Source organism: Lissotriton helveticus, chromosome 2_2, assembly GCF_964261635.1.
Source record: "Lissotriton helveticus chromosome 2_2, aLisHel1.1, whole genome shotgun sequence".
NCBI lineage: Eukaryota > Metazoa > Chordata > Amphibia > Caudata > Salamandridae > Lissotriton > Lissotriton helveticus.
Genome location: NC_136060.1, coordinates 516,904,832 through 516,922,026, shown reverse-complemented (window position 1 = coordinate 516,922,026; position 17,195 = coordinate 516,904,832). Strand labels below are relative to the sequence as shown.

The 17,195-nt window shown below is 53.3% G+C and overlaps 1 protein-coding gene across 4 annotated transcripts in view; it reads left to right on the top strand.

Annotated features, from left to right (window-relative positions):
- Positions 1-17,195, top strand: part of LOXL3 (lysyl oxidase like 3) — a 377,140-nt gene that overhangs the window by 101,137 nt on the left and 258,808 nt on the right. For all 4 annotated transcript variants that reach the window (XM_078678827.1, XM_078678825.1, XM_078678824.1 and 1 more), the window contains exon 2: positions 7,127-7,463. In XM_078678827.1, coding sequence (XP_078534953.1) covers positions 7,148-7,463 — 316 coding nt within the window. In that variant the 5' untranslated portion in view covers positions 7,127-7,147. The remainder of the gene's footprint in view (positions 1-7,126; positions 7,464-17,195) is intronic.

Sequence of the window (17,195 nt, the reverse complement as noted above, 5' to 3'; positions counted from 1 at the left end):
TGCCAGTGGAATCCAGAAGGGAGATCGGCCTATAGCACGCGGGGTCATTTCGGTCCCCTTTCTTGAAAATAGGCAGTAGTGTTGATGTTGACCATGAGGGGAAGAGACCGATTGAAACTACTGCAGCCATGACCCGTGTAATTATTTTCGACCAATAATCGATGTCATATAGAAACAGATCCATAGGGACCCCATCTGGACCCGGAGCCTTGCCTGTTTTTGAAGCCTTAATTGCCTTTCTAACCTCATTTAGACTAAAACGTAGGTTGATTGGGTAGACGTTACTCTTAACCAGATCGGGTTCATGCATTTGGATTGTTGGTACGACATCTGATGGTATTTCAAAGATTTTTGAAAAATGAGAGACCCAATCGTTCTCAGTTATTGCCACGTCGAGATGGTCGGGATCACTGATGTTGGTCAAGAATGGTGATCTTATGGTCTGCCAGAAGGCAGTACTATCTTTCCTTAGTGCAGACTCATGTAATCGGAGCCATAGGTCTTGCTTAATCTGTTTTTTACAGTTTTTTCGAGCAGTGTTGTACTTTTTCCTCAATTGGGAAATTTTTTGAGGATCTCTCGGTTGCTGGTGTAAGGCTTCTTTGAGAAATGTGAGGGCCTTCCGACAGGCGGAATCGAACCATCTCGTGGTGCGAAGTCTGGACTTATTTTTTGGATTAATGAATAGCTCGTCCCTTATTACAACCTGGATGTTTTGAAAAGAGGTGACAATTAGTTATCCTTTGAGTCATCTCTTTCGGGTCGATCTTAGTCCATTTAATTGCATATCCGTTCAACTTCTTCAACGCCAGCGACTGTTGATCGAGGGAACTAGATTTTATGGGGAGTATCTCGGCTTGTTTTATATGTATTTCCACACCAAGTGGGTAGTGGTCGCTGATTGGATTAGACCCAATCTTGTAGTTGCTTAATTGCCCTTTATACGAGTTTGAGGCTAGAATATAGTCAATGGTAGACGAACATCCTCGCCCATGAAAGGTGGGTAGAAAAGCCTGTTCCGGGATCACTAGTTCGTTTACAAAGTCAAGATCTAGAGTAAACAGAATTTCGTTTAATTTGTTACCACCTAGGGTGTGCACAAAGTGAGCGATAGGGTTTCCAAGTTCGTTATAGAGCCCACAGTTCCCGTTTTTGTGCTTTGGGCACAATGTGAGGTTAAAATCTCCACCCCAGATGAAGTAGATTGTGCGATTGTGCGATTATTGTTGATTTTTTGGAATGAAGATAAGTATGTAACTATCACGTCTAGATGTGAGCAACATTCCAGAGGGCTTGAGTTATTGTAGTAGTTTATGAGAAGATATAGATTTCCTTTCGATGCTGTTGTCTGTGTGATTTGTACAATTTGGAAGACGGGTGTTTCCTTTAACAGTTTCACGGTGAGGGGGAGGGTATTGGAAATATAGGTCGTGAGACCACCTTTGGGTCTGCCCATAGTACCTGATAGTGCTGGGGTGAAGAAAGTTTTGTAGCCAGCTAGATGGAGTGGTGTTGTACACCAGGTCTCTTGTAGGCACAGAATTTGGTGACTCTTTGCTGTATCCAGCCATGATGAGGAAGTTATTTTTGTGTTTAGACCTGCAACATTCCAGTAAGCGATGGCAAGTCTCAGGGTTGAGGGTTCCGTCATGATGGGTGCTGGTCTTATCAAGTTGTTAGCAGACGTGATGCCTGGTGTTTCTCGTGTTTTGACACAGGAATATTCGGATGAAACTTCAATGGCTGTGACTTGCTGATGGCACGTTTTGTCCCTGAATGGTCAATCGACCATTTCGAGACAATCAAAACGGTTTCGAGTTGGGATGCCCTGCCAACCTTCGTAGGTTTGATAAGGTCTTTCTTGCCAGTAGGGCCTCTGGTGTTCTCTAGGCCTATTTCTCGGCCCACCCCTACCTTCATAGTCATATGGATATTCCGTCTGTTTCCATGGCACTTGATACCATGGCTCTTGGTTCCAAGGTTCTTTAGGGAACTGGTGCCATGACCAAGGTGGGGGGTTGCGTTGTTGTTTAGCTGGGGGATAGAAAAAGGAGAGATGGCAAGCGTCAATCCCCCCTTTTTTTTCGAGCTGAGGCCAGGCACAGATGTAGTCCACTGTTGAGGGATCTCTACATGTTACAATAATGCAATCTCCGCGGATTGTTTTTGTAGTTTTGCCTATCCAGGCTACCCTGCGGGCTGTAGTGACCCCTCCGGATAGGTGGGATTCGAGAGGTCTGTTGATGCTTAACCACTGCATGGCCTTGTTCTTAAGTGACCATGCCGTTTCAGGTGTGTCGTCTGTTAGCTCGGGTACACCTGTGAGGACTATTGTGTATGGGGTGGCTTCCGGAGGCACGTGGGCAGGGCGTCTAGTTGCTACCGGTTTTTTGGATGTGTTTTTAGGAGTCAGTTGAGAGGGCAGTGGTTTCGATGGAAAAATTTCAGCCCTTTTTTCTGGGCAGGCTCTACTGGAGTCTGTATTTGTCAACGGACCTGGGGTATCTGTCATGTCTGGGTCTACGTTTACTGTTTGCTGGATGGATATAGAAGGAGGTTTCTCTCTCTGAGGTTGGGGCGCTTTGGCTGCCGCCTTTGAGAGTGAAGTACTTTGTTTGTGATTTTTCTGTGCTAAAGGCGTTGGATTAGCATATTTCACTGTTTTCTGTAATTGCTCTTGGTGTTGATTTTTAGGTGGCTGTGAGACATTCCGCTGACCCTTTGTATCTATACGGGTGTTTGTGTCTAGAAGGATCGCCGAGATTACAGATAGCTGAGCTTCAAGATTCCTAATGCTGAGTTGGATAGGCTTTAGGTATTGGTATAGTAAATCTTTCATTGTGGTAAGAACTTGCGAGGTGATTCTGCAAGTTTTACATTGGTTTTCGAGATGGTCAGTTGAAATTGCCTTGTGTGGTTGGTCGGTTACTGGGAGAAGTAGTGTGCTTTGTGACGAAGTGGAATTTGGATGAGTTATCAGGTGTTCTGAGCTCGAGATGTTAGTTCCTAATTCTTCAGTGATTTGTGGATGTTTATTTGGGATTGCTCCTTCCCTTTCATCTTGTTGGAGCGAGTTATCATTCAGCTGGGCGGCCCCCTGAGTATGGTAACCGGCTAAGTCAGGAGTGGTTTCCAGGTCGTCAGATGTTACGGAAAAATCTGACTCAGACTGTGTGACGGAGAGATTAACTACCGACGGTACTGTATTTGATTCTGGAGCTAATAAAATCATTGGAAGAGAATAGTTCTGTGTGCTAAGATGAGTGGGCGAGGTAGCGTTTGCTATAGCACCCAGGGAGGAACGCTTCGCATTTGCGGTCATGAGATCTAATGATACTCTCTTTTCCATGAGGACTATACTCTGGTTTATTGTCTCATGGACCCGCGAAATGAATAGGTCGATAGGACCTGTTACTTGTGCAACCTCCTGTGCGTGTTTGGATTTTGGCTTAGTGGTGCTCCTTGTTTTTGGTGGCATAATGTTACCTGGTGTCGAGTTCAGTGATGGAAAGGAGATGGCCCGGTCCGGTCTCTATCGGGCACTAACGGGCCCGCCCTTGGCCCGGGCTTCGCCCCGGTGTTCGCCCCGCGCGCGTCCCGCGATGCGCGGTCAAGATGGCGCTTATGTGGAGTGCGAGGTTATGGGGGCGTGGCACTGGAAGGGGGCGCGGCGCTCACGGGAAGAGGACCAGCTGGAGATGGTGTTTGCTGGTCCTCGCAGTCCCGGGGCCAGCGCCTCGTCCTCCTCTGCGGCCTCGCGTTGGTACAGGTCTCTCAGCGGTTCTTTTGCAGAGAGCTATGCTACTCCTGTAGCAGGGAAAACGGGCAAACAGCAGTCTTGGCAGGAATTAGTCTCCACGAGTGGCACCCTCGAAGCAGGTGCCGCGAGCAGTTGTAGTGCTAGGCTGGGGGCGTGGCACTGGAAGGGGGCGCGGCGCTCACGGGAAGAGGACCAGCTGGAGATGGTGTTTGCTGGTCCTCGCAGTCCCGGGGCCAGCGCCTCGTCCTCCTCTGCGGCCTCGCGTTGGTACAGGTCTCTCAGCGGCTCTTTTGCAGAGAGCTATACTACTCCTGTAGCAGGGAAAACGGGCAAACAGCAGTCATGCCCTCACTCAAACCCCTCCCTCTCTTGCCTCACTGCCCTCACTCAAGCCCCCCCTCTCATGCATCACTGCCCTCACTCAAGCCCCTCCCTCTCTTGCCTCATGGCCCTCACTGCCCTCACTCAAGCTCCTCCTCCTGATGCCTCACTGCCCTCACTCAAGCCCCTCCCCCTGATGCCTCACTGCCCTTACTCAAGCCCCTCCCTCTCATGCCTCACTGCCCTCACTCAAGCCCCTCCCCCTGATGCCTCACTGCCCTCACTCAAGCCCCTCCCCCTGATGCCTCACTGCCCTCACTCAAGCCCCTCCCCCTGATGCCTCACTGCCCTCACTCAAGCCTCTCCCCCTGATGCCTCACTGCCCTTACTCAAGCCCCTCCCTCTCATGCCTCACTGCCCTCACTCAAGCCCCTCCCCCTGATGCCTTACTGCCCTCACTCAAGCCCCTCCCCCTGATGCCTCACTGCCCTCACTCAAGCCCCTTCCTCATATGCCTCACTGCCCTCACTCAAGCCCCTCCCCTGATGCCTCACTGCCCTCACTCAAGCCCCTCCCCTGATGCCTCACTGCCCTTACTCAAGCCCCTCCCTCTCATGCCTCACTGCCCTCACTCAAGCCCCTCCCCCTGATGCCTCACTGCCCTCCCTTAAGCCCCTCCCCCTGATGCCTCACTGCCCTCACTCAAGCCCCTTCTTCATATGCCTCACTGCCCTCACTCAAGCCCCTCCCCTGATGCCTCACTGCCCTCACTCAAGCCCCTCCCCCTGATGCCTCACTGCCCTCACTCAAGCCCCTCCCTCTCTTGCCTCACGGCCCTCACTGCCCTCACTCAAGCTCCTCCTCCTGATGCCTCACTGCCCTCACTCAAGGCCCTCCCTCACATGCCTCACTGCCCTCACTCAAGCCCCTCCCCCTGATGCCTCACTGCCCTCACTCAAGCCCCTCCCCTGATGCCTCACTGCCCTCACTCAAGCCCCTTCCTCATATGCCTCACTGCCCTCACTCAAGCCCCTCCCCTGATGCCTCACTGCCCTCACTCAAGCCCCTCCCCCTGATGCCTCACTGCCCTCACTCAAGCCCCTCCCTCTCTTGCCTCACGGCCCTCACTCAAGCCCCTCCTCCTGATGCCTCACTGCCCTCACTCAAGCCCCTCCCCCTGATGCCTCACTGCCCTTACTCAAGCCCCTCCCTCTCATGCCTCACTGCCCTCACTCAAGCCCCTCCCCCTGATGCCTCACTGCCCTCCCTCAAGCCCCTCCCCCTGATGCCTCACTGCCCTCACTCAAGCCCCTTCCTCATATGCCTCCCTGCCCTCACTCAAGCCCCTCCCCTGATGCCTCACTGCCCTCACTCAAGCCCCTCCCCCTGATGCCTCACTGCCCTCACTCAAGCCCCTCCCTCTCTTGCCTCACGGCCCTCACTGCCCTCACTCAAGCTCCTCCTCCTGATGCCTCACTGCCCTCACTCAAGGCCCTCCCTCACATGCCTCACTGCCCTCACTCAAGCCCCTCCCCCTGATGCCTCACTGCCCTCACTCAAGCCCCTCCCCCTGATGCCTCACTGCCCTCACTCAAGCCCCTTCCTCATATGCCTCACTGCCCTCACTCAAGCCCCTCCCCTGATGCCTCACTGCCCTCACTCAAGCCCCTCCCCCTGATGCCTCACTGCCCTCACTCAAGCCCCTCCCTCTCTTGCCTCACGGCCCTCACTGCCCTCACTCAAGCCCCTCCTCCTGATGCCTCACTGCCCTCACTCAAGCCCCTCCCCCTGATGCCTCACTGCCCTTACTCAAGCCCCTCCCTCTCATGCCTCACTGCCCTCACTCAAGCCCCTCCCCCTGATGCCTTACTGCCCTCACTCAAGCCCCTCCCCCTGATGCCTCACTGCCCTCACTCAAGCCCCTTCCTCATATGCATCACTGCCCTCACTCAAGCCCCTCCCCCTGATGCCTCACTGCCCTCACTCAAGCCCCTTCCTCATATGCCTCACTGCCCTCACTCAAGCCCCTCCCCTGATGCCTCACTGCCCTCACTCAAGCCCCTCCCCCTGATGCCTCACTGCCCTCACTCAAGCCCCTCCCTCTCTTGCCTCACGGCCCTCACTGCCCTCACTCAAGCCCCTCCTCCTGATGCCTCACTGCCCTCACTCAAGCCCCTCCCCCTGATGCCTCACTGCCCTTACTCAAGCCCCTCCCTCTCATGCCTCACTGCCCTCACTCAAGCCCCTCCCCCTGATGCCTTACTGCCCTCACTCAAGCCCCTCCCCCTGATGCCTCACTGCCCTCACTCAAGCCCCTTCCTCATATGCCTCACTGCCCTCACCCAAGCCCCTCCCCCTGATGCCTCACTGCCCTCACTCAAGCCCCTCCCTCTCATGCCTCACTGCCCTCACTCAAGCCCCTCCCTCTCTTGCCTCACGGCCCTTACTGCCCTCACTCAAGCCCCTCCTCCTGATGCCTCACTGCCCTCACTCAAGCCCCTCCCCCTGATGCCTCACTGCCCTTACTCAAGCCCCTCCCTCTCATGCCTCACTGCCCTCACTCAAGCCCCTCCCCCTGATGCCTTACTGCCCTCACTCAAGCCCCTCCCCCTGATGCCTCACTGCCCTCACTCAAGCCCCTTCCTCATATGCCTCACTGCCCTCACTCAAGCCCCTCCCCCTGATGCCTCACTGCCCTCACTCAAGCCCCTCCCCCTGATGCCTCACTGCCCTCACTCAAGCCCCTCCCTCTCATGCCTCACTGCCCTCACTCAAGCCCCTCCCCCTGATGCCTCACTGCCCTCACTCAAGCCCCTCCCTCTCATGCCTCACTGCCCTCACTCAAGCCCCTCCCTCTCATGCCTCACTGCCCTCACTCAAGCCCCTCCCCCTGATGCCTCACTGCCTCTCACCTCACAGCAGTCCTTGTCCTTGAAGAGGAGGCGCACAGCTCTGAAGGGTTTAAAGCTGTGGTACTTGGTACCTGCTCCTTCTCTCTGGTCCCTCTGGTTTGTTTCTCACCTGGTGATTTCTTTCCCTTCACAGGATCTTCAGACCTCTAGCGCCATGAAGCTGTGCTGCTCCTCAGGCTGGACGGACCTCCTGCCTCTCCTCTGCGGACTCTGCATCGCGCTAGGCCAGACCCAACAGACCACCCCAGCGCCCTCCACAGGGCAGAGCCCGTCCGGCAAGCTCAAGTTCCGCCTGGCCGGCTACCCCCGGAAGCACAACGAGGGGCGCATCGAGGTCTTCTACAAGGAGGAGTGGGGGACCATCTGCGACGACGACTTCACGCTGGAGAACGCCAACGTGCTGTGCCGCCACCTGGGCTTCGTGGCCGCCACCGGCTGGGCGCACAGCGCCAAGTACGGCAAGGGCGTCGGTAAGTCTGGCGCCAATGGCCGTCTTCCCGAGGGTCGTATGGTTTACGGGGCTTGTTTACCCGAGCCCTGTGTCACTTTGCACCACGTAAAGGGATACATGCGTGACGCAGGGCTCTGAATCGGATTTACAAAGAATCGCAAAGCCGCCCTGCGTGCCTTGGAGTGGCCTCATAAATCACGAGTACGGCAATGCAGCGCAGATCACGGCGTTGCCATGGTCTGTGCCTGGAATGCGTTCCTAGGTTGTGGTGGGAATTTGACGCTGCTCCACATTTACAAAGTGATGTGAACCCGGGGAAGCTTTAAATCCGTACGCCTCCTGATGAAGCGTCACAAGGCGAAATATGTTAATTTCTCCTCGTTAATTCCTCTTTCCACTCTGCAGCACACATGGGAAAAGGAAAACTACTCATAGGACTGTTTGTGTGCAGGAAGGTGCCCCTTCCTGCATGAAAACACTCCTGCCTGCAATGGAGGCGCCATGGGGCCAACATAGGCGCCAGGCTGCGAAAATGACGCCAGCGCAGGCAGAAACGGCAGGAACGCACCATATTGCTTAGCTACGGTGCACACCTGCCCTTTCACTGTGGTGTAGCTCAGCGCAGCTGCGGGTTGCATTGCTGCGATGCCCTATGCCAAAATGCCATAAATGAATCTCTTAGTGTAGTTACCTGATAGGCCAGTCCTAGCGGAGACATCAGGCCGTGGCAGAGAAATGATGGCCACGGATCAGTCCGTTGGTGCCGAGCAGGTCCTCGGTGCACAGTGGCGGAAGGACCCCATCACGATGGTGGGCAGTGCCACTTGTTTGGGGGTCTGCTTGCGGGGAGGGTCTAGACTCCATTCGGAAGGGTTGTATCTACTTGTAGGTGAGACGTAGGCAGTACTGAAGAGTGGGTTGGTTTGTCAAAATCAGCACTGTAAGGACAGTCTCTGATTTCCTGGGAGTAAAAGAACTCAACTATGCCTGCCTCTCCAGCGCTTTGTGATATGAATGGTACCCCCAATACAGGTGGTTCTGGGCCCTCAGTAAACCCAGCCATTGGCTGAGAAATCTCAGAGAATCTACAGGGTATCAAACAATCTTTGCCTGTCCTGATCAGTGACTCCCCAGCTTTCGGAGACCTTTCACTGAGAAGCCTCAATGCCACAATCCCTCCTTTTAACCCCTTGAAATGAATGGACGTAACATTCAAATCCTTTTTCCCATATTCAACATTATTTATTATTTTTACCCAATACACACATTTCAAGCACGTAAGTTCAAAGCCGACTACAGATTATATTAGTTTATTTTATTTATAATTTCTTAATCGCATTTACACATATACTGTTGATGAACATGAACACCCATCAAGTAAAATAGAAAAACAAACAATAAAACGTTAAATACAAGTGTATACAACTGTAATGTTTACTTCTCCCACAACTTACATGTCTGCAAATGAATGCATAAAGATGTCGACATGTTTCAGTATCCACCAATAAGATCAATAAATTTTTCAAGATTGCAAACTGTTTGTATTTTCTGATAGATTGTGTCTCCTTGTGTCAAACGTAAAACTGTAAAATACGCAACGAGCGCTCTTCAAGCGGAGTGCAACATTATTTTCATTGAAGTGTCATTCATCCACGCCCTGAAGCCGCTGAGGAAGACTTTCAAACACCTCCCAATCAGCACCCAGAAAACCATCACCCACGTCCTCGTCACAAGCAAGAAGGCTGCAGACCATTCAGAACTCACCAGCCAGACTCACTCTCAACCTCCCACGCCGCTCTCACATCACACCGCACCTGAAGAAGATGCCACTGGCTTTCCATTCACAAACAAGCACAATTCATACTCCTCATCCACACTTTCAAAGCACTACAAAACACTGGCCCAGCACACCTCAACCCTCGCATCACAGATCTTCCAGACACTTCCGCTCGCCTCGACTCATACCTGCACAAATCCCACACATACAACCAGATCCGGTGGTCGAGCCTTCTCCTACATCGTTCCTAAAGTAAGGAATGACCCGGCTCTACACATAAAAGCCTCCTCCCCACTTCCTGGATTCCGCAAAAAGCTGAAGATTTAGGGTCTTATTTACAAGCCCCTTGCGCCACTTTTGCGACATTTTTAACATGGGAAAAGTGACGTACAGATGGCGCAAGGGGCTTCTAAATAAGCCCCTTAGTTTTTCCAGTTGCTTAACTAGGCTAAATGTTTGACTACGGTCACACCTTCTCGGTGCCAGGACACCCTCCCGGGTGATAGTGCGCTCTACAAATCTGCAGAGCATGACATAACAGTATGCCGCCTCTCTTCAGCCGTACTTTTTGCCACATGTTTCGATATGATATATTATGGCCTTATAGCCCGCTGTAGAGGGCTATACCGGATATTAAAGGCCCTCTCCAGCATTAAAGGCACGAGCCGCAGTCGAGGGCCTTTAACAAGGGAGCGGGACTTTAATTGCCGGTGTAGCCCAGCTACGAAGGGCTATAAGGCTATTAGAACATTCTGCCACAAGAGGAGAGAATATTCTAACAAATAAACAAAGCCTTCAGGGAGCGCGAGGGGATTGGAATCCCCTGGGGCTCCCTGAAGCCTTTGTTCACAGCCAGAGCTGTGAACAAAGAAACATCGGAATGTTGGACCTCCAGGCTCATACCACACATTATAAGCCCGGAGCTACTCCATTGTTTTCAATCGAGCTACCAAATTCAAATGTTCTAATTACATACATATACACACAGACACATCAGTGGTTGGAGCACCTTGCAAGCTTTGCTATGCATGGTATGCGTTGAGGTGGCTAGAATCCTCTCCCCGCCCCCTTTAGGCGCATCCAATGCCGCCGGAGGCAGGAATGAGTTTACCGGGCTCCATTAAACATGGACGTGGTCATCCAGAGAAGAGAGAACCAGTTCTCTACCCAGCCCTGCATCGATAACAATCACCAACAATGCACTCTCTATATTATTACTTTTTGCTAAAGAAAGTTGGGGCTTTGAGACATACTGGGACATCTTTGACTACCTGGTCCCTTTAAATAAAAAGGGGCGTGTACACAGCTTCTGACGCGCTGCGTTGCGGTGGTAACATCCTCATTGGAACGGGGTCTGTTTCCTCCTTTCAGTATTTGAGGAATGAAACTTCATTATATAATAGAATAAACCTGTCTCTTCCAAGATCTCAGAGAGTTGACCTAAATGTTGGCCGTTTGATGCATCAAACGCGTTCTGGGTGTGAAGTAAAGCACAGATGGTATTCCTTCAGAGTGACGTGCTTCATTGACATCAGATGTAGGGGAGGCTTTGATCCACGCTGCCCAGGCCCTGCCGGAAGCCATCTTGAGCTTCTGGTGGCATTGTGTTGGACGCTTCCCATGGTGTGAGCCAGAAAAGACTTCACTGTCTCCCACATCACACTGAGCTCATGGCACTTCCTGTCAATGCTCCCGGATGTTTAGAAAGAAAATAAATTGAATATGTGCAGGGTTCCTGTCCTCCTCAAAGGAGGTGTAGAAACCGTGTGAGGGGTCTTAATTCCTAATGCAAACACAGCAGCGTAGCAAGGGCGCCACCGGTCCTAATGCAGACACAGCAGCGTAGCAAGGGCGCCACGGGTCCTAATGCAAGAACAGCAGCGTAGCAAGGGCGCCATGGGTCCTAATGCAAGAACAGCAGCGTAGCAAGGGCGCCATGGGTCCTAATGCAAACACAGCATCGTAGCAAGGGCGCCATGGGTCCTAATGCAAACACAGCGGCGTAGCAAGGGCGCCATGGGTCCGAATGCAAACACAGCAGGGTAGCAAGGGTGCCATGGGTCCTAATGCAAACAGAGCAGCGTAGCAAGGGCGCCATGGGTCCTAATGCAAACACAGCAGTGTAGCAAGGGTGCCATGGGTCCTAATGCAAAAACAGCAGCGTAGCAAGGGCGCCATGGGTCCTAATGCAAGAACAGCAGCATAGCAAGGGCGCCATGGGTCATAATGCAAGAACAGCAGCATAGCAAGGGCGCCATGGGTCCTAATGCAAGAACAGCAGCATAGCAAGGGCGCCAGGGGTCTTAATGCAAGAACAGCAGCATAGCAAGGGCGCCAGGGGTCCTAATGTAAAGACAGCAGCGTAGCAAGGGGGCCAGGGGTCCTAATGTAAACACAGCAGCGTAGCAAGGTCACCATGGGTCCTAATGCAAATACAGCAGCGTAGCAAGGGGGCCATGGGTCATAATGCAAGAACAGCAACATAGCAAGGGCGCCAGGGGTCCTAATGTAAACACAGCAGCATAGCAAGGGCGCCAGGTGTCCTAATGTAAACACAGCAGCGTAGCAAGGGTGCCATGGGTCCTAATGCAAACACAGCAGCGTAGCAAGGGCGCTATGGGTCCTAATGCAAACACAGCAGCGTAGCAAGGGCGCCATGGGTCATAATGCAAGAACAGCAGCATAACAAGGGCGCCAGGGGTCCTAATGCAAGAACAGCAGCATAGCAAGGGCGCCAGGGGTCCTAATGCAAGAACAGCAGCATAGCAAGGGCGCCAGGGCTCCTAATGTAAACACAGCAGCGTAGCAAGGTCGCCATGGGTCCTAATGCAAATAAAGCAGCGTAGCAAGGGGGCCATGGGTCATAATGCAAGAACAGCAGCATAGCAAGGGCGCCAGGGTTCCTAATGTAAATACAGCAGTGTAGCAAGGGCGCCATGGGCCATAATGCAAGAACAGCAGCATAGCAAGGGGCGCCAGGGGTCCTAATGCAAGAACAGCAGCATAGCAAGGGCGCCAGGGGTCCTAATGTAAACACAGCAGCGTAGCAAGGGTGCCATGGGTCCTAATGCAAGAACAGCAGCATAGCAAGGGCGCCAGGGGTCCTAATGTTAACACAGCAGCGTAGCAAGGGGGCCAGGGGTCCTAATGCAAGAACAACAGCATAGCAAGGGTGCCATGGGTCCTAATGTAAACACAGCAGCGTAGCAAGGGCACCATGGGTCCTAATGCAAGAACAGCAGCGTAGCAAGGGCGCCATGGGTTATAATGCAAGAACAGCAGCATAGCAAGGGCGCCAGGGGTCCTAATGCAAGAACAGCAGCATAGCAAGGGCGCCAGGGGTCTTAATGCAAGAACAGCAGCATAGCAAGGGCGCCAGGGGTCCTAATGTAAAGACAGCAGCGTAGCAAGGGGGCCAGGGGTCCTAATGTAAACACAGCAGCGTACCAAGGTCGCCATGGGTCCTAATGCAAATACAGCAGCGTAGCAAGGGGGTCATGGGTCATAATGCAAGAACAGCAGCATAGCAAGGGCGCCAGGGGTCCTAATGTAAACACAGCAGCATAGCAAGGGCGCCAGGTGTCCAAATGTAAACACAGCAGCGTAGCAAGGGTGCCATGGGTCCTAATGCAAACACAGCAGCGTAGCAAGGGCGCTATGGGTCCTAATGCAAACACAGCAGCGTAGCAAGAGCGCCATGGGTCATAATGCAAGAACAGCAGCATAGCAAGGGCGCCAGGGGTCCTAATGCAAGAACAGCAGCATAGCAAGGGCGCCAGGGGTCCTAATGCAAGAACAGCAGCATAGCAAGGGCGCCAGGGCTCCTAATGTAAACACAGCAGCGTAGCAAGGTCGCCATGGGTCCTAATGCAAATAAAGCAGCGTAGCAAGGGGGCCATGGGTCATAATGCAAGAACAGCAGCATAGCAAGGGCGCCAGGGGTCCTAATGTAAATACAGCAGTGTAGCAAGGGCGCCATGGGTCATAATGCAAGAACAGCAGCATAGCAAGGGGCGCCAGGGGTCCTAATGCAAGAACAGCAGCATGCAAGGGCGCCAGGGGTCCTAATGTAAACACAGCAGCGTAGCAAGGGTGCCATGGGTCCTAATGCAAGAACAGCAGCATAGCAAGGGCGCCAGGGGTCCTAATGTAAACACAGCAGTGTAGCAAGGGGGCCAGGGGTCCTAATGCAAGAACAACAGCATAGCAAGGGTGCCATGGGTCCTAATGTAAACACAGCAGCGTAGCAAGGGGGCCAGGGATCCTAATGTAAACACAGCAGCGTAGCAAGGGCGCCATGGGTCCTAATGCAAGAACAGCAGCGTAGCAAGGGTGCCATGGGTCCTAATGCAAGAACAGCAGCATAGTAAGGGCGCCTTGGGTCCTAATGCAAACACAGCAGCGTAGCAAGAGCGCCAAGGGTCCTAATGCAAGAACAGCAGCGTAGCAAGGGCGCCAGGGGTCGTAATGCAATAACAGCAGCATAGCAAGGGCGCCAGGGGTCCTAATGCAAGAACAGCAGCATAGCAAGGGCGCCATGGGTCATAATGCAAGAACAGCAGCATAGCAAGGGCGCCATGGGTCGTAATGCAAGAACAGCAGCATAGCAAGGGTGCCAGGGGTCGTAATGCAAGAACAGCAGCATAGCAAGGGCGCCATGGGTCGTAATGCAAGAACAGCAGCATAGCAAGGGGTGCCAGGGGTCCTAATGCAAGAACAGCAGCATAGCAAGGGCGCCAGGGGTCCTAATGCAAGAACAGCAGCATAGCAAGGGCGCCAGGGGTCCTAATGCGAACACAGCATCGTAGCAAGGGCGCCATGGGTCCTAATGCAAACACAGCGGCGTAGCAAGGGCGCCATGGGTCCTAATGCAAACACAGCAGTGTAGCAAGGGTGCCATGGGTCCTAATGTAAACACAGCAGAGTAGCAAGGGCGCCATGGGTCGTAATACAAACACAGCCGCGTAGCAAGGGTGCCATGGGTCCTAATGTAAACACAGCAGATGAGCAAGGGCACCATGGTTCCTAATGCAAGAACAGCAGCGTAGCAAGTGTGCCATGGGTCCTAATGTAAACACAGCAGAGTAGCAAGGGCGCCATGGCTCGTAATGTAAACACAGCAGCGTAGCAAGGGTGCCATGGGTCCTAATGTAAACACAGCAGCGTAGCAAGGGCACCATGGGTCCTAATGCAAGAACAGCAGCGTAGCAAGGGCGCCATGGGTCATAATGCAAGAACAGCAGCATAGCAAGGGCGCCAGGGGTCCTAATGCAAGAACAGCAGCATAGCAAGGGCGCCAGGGGTCTTAATGCAAGAACAGCAGCATAGCAAGGGCGCCAGGGGTCCTAATGTAAAGACAGCAGCGTAGCAAGGGGGCCAGGGGTCCTAATGTAAACACAGCAGCGTAGCAAGGTCGCCATGGGTCCTAATGCAAATACAGCAGCGTAGCAAGGGGGCCATGGGTCATAATGCAAGAACAGCAGCATAGCAAGGGCGCCAGGGGTCCTAATGTAAACACAGCAGCATAGCAAGGGCGCCAGGTGTCCTAATGTAAACACAGCAGCGTAGCAAGGGTGCCATGGGTCCTAATGCAAACACAGCAGCGTAGCAAGGGCGCTATGGGTCCTAATGCAAACACAGCAGCGTAGCAAGAGCGCCATGGGTCATAATGCAAGAACAGCAGCATAGCAAGGGCGCCAGGGGTCCTAATGCAAGAACAGCAGCATAGCAAGGGCGCCAGGGGTCCTAATGCAAGAACAGCAGCATAGCAAGGGCGCCAGGGCTCCTAATGTAAACACAGCAGCGTAGCAAGGTCGCCATGGGTCCTAATGCAAATAAAGCAGCGTAGCAAGGGGGCCATGGGTCATAATGCAAGAACAGCAGCATAGCAAGGGCGCCAGGGGTCCTAATGTAAATACAGCAGTGTAGCAAGGGCGCCATGGGTCATAATGCAAGAACAGCAGCATAGCAAGGGGCGCCAGGGGTCCTAATGCAAGAACAGCAGCATGCAAGGGCGCCAGGGGTCCTAATGTAAACACAGCAGCGTAGCAAGGGTGCCATGGGTCCTAATGCAAGAACAGCAGCATAGCAAGGGCGCCAGGGGTCCTAATGTAAACACAGCAGTGTAGCAAGGGGGCCAGGGGTCCTAATGCAAGAACAACAGCATAGCAAGGGTGCCATGGGTCCTAATGTAAACACAGCAGCGTAGCAAGGGGGCCAGGGATCCTAATGTAAACACAGCAGCGTAGCAAGGGCGCCATGGGTCCTAATGCAAGAACAGCAGCGTAGCAAGGGTGTCATGGGTCCTAATGCAAGAACAGCAGCATAGTAAGGGCGCCTTGGGTCCTAATGCAAACACAGCAGCGTAGCAAGAGCGCCATGGGTCCTAATGCAAGAACAGCAGCGTAGCAAGGGCGCCAGGGGTCGTAATGCAATAACAGCAGCATAGCAAGGGCGCCAGGGGTCCTAATGCAAGAACAGCAGCATAGCAAGGGCGCCATGGGTCATAATGCAAGAACAGCAGCATAGCAAGGGCGCCATGGGTCGTAATGCAAGAACAGCAGCATAGCAAGGGTGCCAGGGGTCGTAATGCAAGAACAGCAGCATAGCAAGGGCGCCATGGGTCGTAATGCAAGAACAGCAGCATAGCAAGGGGTGCCAGGGGTCCTAATGCAAGAACAGCAGCATAGCAAGGGCGCCAGGGGTCCTAATGCAAGAACAGCAGCATAGCAAGGGCGCCAGGGGTCCTAATGTGAACACAGCATCGTAGCAAGGGCGCCATGGGTCCTAATGCAAACACAGCAGCGTAGCAAGGGCGCCATGGGTCCTAATGCAAACACAGCAGTGTAGCAAGGGTGCCATGGGTCCTAATGTAAACACAGCAGAGTAGCAAGGGCGCCATGGGTCGTAATACAAACACAGCCGTGTAGCAAGGGTGCCATGGGTCCTAATGTAAACACAGCAGATGAGCAAGGGCACCATGGTTCCTAATGCAAGAACAGCAGCGTAGCAAGTGTGCCATGGGTCCTAATGTAAACACAGCAGAGTAGCAAGGGCGCCATGGCTCGTAATGTAAACACAGCAGCGTAGCAAGGGTGCCATGGGTCCTAATGTAAACACAGCAGAGTAGCAAGGGCGCCATGGGTCGTAATGCAAACACAGCCGCGTAGCAAGGGTGCCATGGGTCCTAATGCAAGAACAGCAGCGTAGCAAGGCTTCCATGGGGCCTCATGTAAACACAGCAGCATAGCAAGGGCGCCGTGGGTCCGCATGTAAACACAGCAGCATAGCAAGGGCGCCGTGGGTCCGCATGTAAACACAGCAGCATAGCAAGGGCACCATGGGTCCTAATGTAAACACAGCAGCGTCGCAAGGGCGCCATGCATCCTAATGTGAACACAGCAGCGTAGCAAGGGCGCATTGGGTCCTAATGCAAGAACAGCCGCGTAGCAAGGGCGCCATGGGTCCTAATATAAACACAGCAGCGTAGCAAGGGCGCCATGGGTCCTAATAAAAACTCAGCAGCATAGCAAGGGCGCATTGGGTCCTAATGCAAGAAAAGCAGCGTAGCACGGGCGCCATGGGTCCTAATGCAAGAACAGCAGCGTAGCAAGGGTACCATGGGTCCTAATGTAAACACAGCAGAGTAGCAAGGGCGCCATGGGTCCTAATGTAAACACAGCAGCGTAGCAAGGGTGCCATGGGTCCTAATGTAAACACAGCAGAGTCGCAAGGGCGCAATGGGTCCTAATGCAAGAACAGCAGCGTAGCAAGGGTGCCATGGGTCCTAATGTAAACACAGCAGAGTAGCAAGTGCGCCATGGGTCCTAATGTAAACACAGCAGCGTTGCAAGGGTGCCATGGGTCCTAATGTAAACACAGCAGAGTAGCAAGGGCGCCATGGGTCCTAATGCAAACACAGCAGTGTAGCAAGGGCGCCATGGGTCCTAATGCAAACACAGCAGCGTAGCAGGG